Genomic DNA, 1064 nt, shown 5'->3' on the forward strand with positions numbered 1-1064 from the left:
GGCCCAGGGCCTCCCCCCCCCCCCCGTGGTTTTTTTGTTTTTTTACTCCCCCCCCCCCGCCCCGGTCCCCCCCCCCTTTTTTTTTTTTTTTTTTTTTTTTCTTTTTGTATCACCCCCCTTCCCCTTTTTGCAAAATTGCTGCTGGTGGGGTGAGCCAGGAGGAAAATGCCGCAGCTGAACGGCGGTGGAGGGGACGACCTGGGCGCCAACGATGAACTGATCTCTTTCAAAGACGAAGGGGAGCAGGAGGAGAAGATCTCGGAGAACTCCTCGGCGGAGAGGGATTTAGCTGATGTCAAGTCGTCTCTCGTCAATGAATCAGAAACGAATCAAAACAGCTCCTCGGACTCGGAGGTACGGGGGAAGCCCCCCGCGGGGCCGGGCGGGGGCCGCGCTGCGGGGCCGGGGGCGCCGGGTCCCGCTGCCGACGGCGCCCAACTTTCCTCCGCGGCACCAACTTGTAACGATGCCTTCTGTTTTGTTCTCTCTTTCCCCGCTCTCCTTCCCCTTCTCCTTCCCACCTTCTCCCCGAACCTTTCCCTTTCATCCTACGCCCTCCCTTTAAAAAAAAAAAAAAAAAAAAAAAAAACACCCCAAACTAAAAAAAAAAAAAAAAATCCACCCCCCGTCCCCAATCTCCCCGCTGCCGACCCCGGCCCGCTCCCAGGCGGAGCGGCGGCCCCCGCCTCGCTCGGAAACTTTCAGAGATAAATCCCGAGAAAGTTTGGAGGAAGGTGAGTACGGCGGGCCCGCAGCGCCCCGCTCCCCCCGACCCGGCCCGGCCCGGCGCCCGCCGCGCCGGGCTCCTCTTTTTGGGACACCCGCTAAAAAAAGTTTTTCCTCTCCCCCCCCCCCCCTCCCCTTTATTTCCCCCCCCCCCCCCTTGTCGCCCCCTTCCTTCCCCGTTCGTGTCTCCCCCGCCATGTTAGCTGCGAAGAGGCAAGATGGAGGGTTGTTTAAGGGCCCACCATACCCGGGTTATCCCTTTATAATGATCCCCGACCTCAGCAGCCCGTATCTGCCCAACGGCTCGCTCTCTCCGACGGCCAGAACGGTGAGTTGCC

The 1064-nt window shown here is 60.0% G+C and overlaps 1 protein-coding gene across 22 annotated transcripts in view; it reads left to right on the forward strand.

Moving 5' to 3' along the window:
- The first annotated feature begins 18 nt into the window (after window positions 1-18).
- TCF7L2 (transcription factor 7 like 2) overlaps window positions 19-1064 on the forward strand; it is a 175785-nt gene continuing 174739 nt past the window's right edge. For all 22 annotated transcript variants that reach the window (XM_035329663.1, XM_035329664.1, XM_035329669.1 and 19 more), the window contains exons 1-3: window positions 19-354; window positions 668-734; window positions 930-1054. In XM_035329663.1, coding sequence (XP_035185554.1) covers window positions 166-354; window positions 668-734; window positions 930-1054 — 381 coding nt within the window. In that variant the 5' untranslated portion in view covers window positions 19-165. The remainder of the gene's footprint in view (window positions 355-667; window positions 735-929; window positions 1055-1064) is intronic.

Source organism: Oxyura jamaicensis, chromosome 6, assembly GCF_011077185.1.
Source record: "Oxyura jamaicensis isolate SHBP4307 breed ruddy duck chromosome 6, BPBGC_Ojam_1.0, whole genome shotgun sequence".
Classification (NCBI taxonomy): domain Eukaryota; kingdom Metazoa; phylum Chordata; class Aves; order Anseriformes; family Anatidae; genus Oxyura; species Oxyura jamaicensis.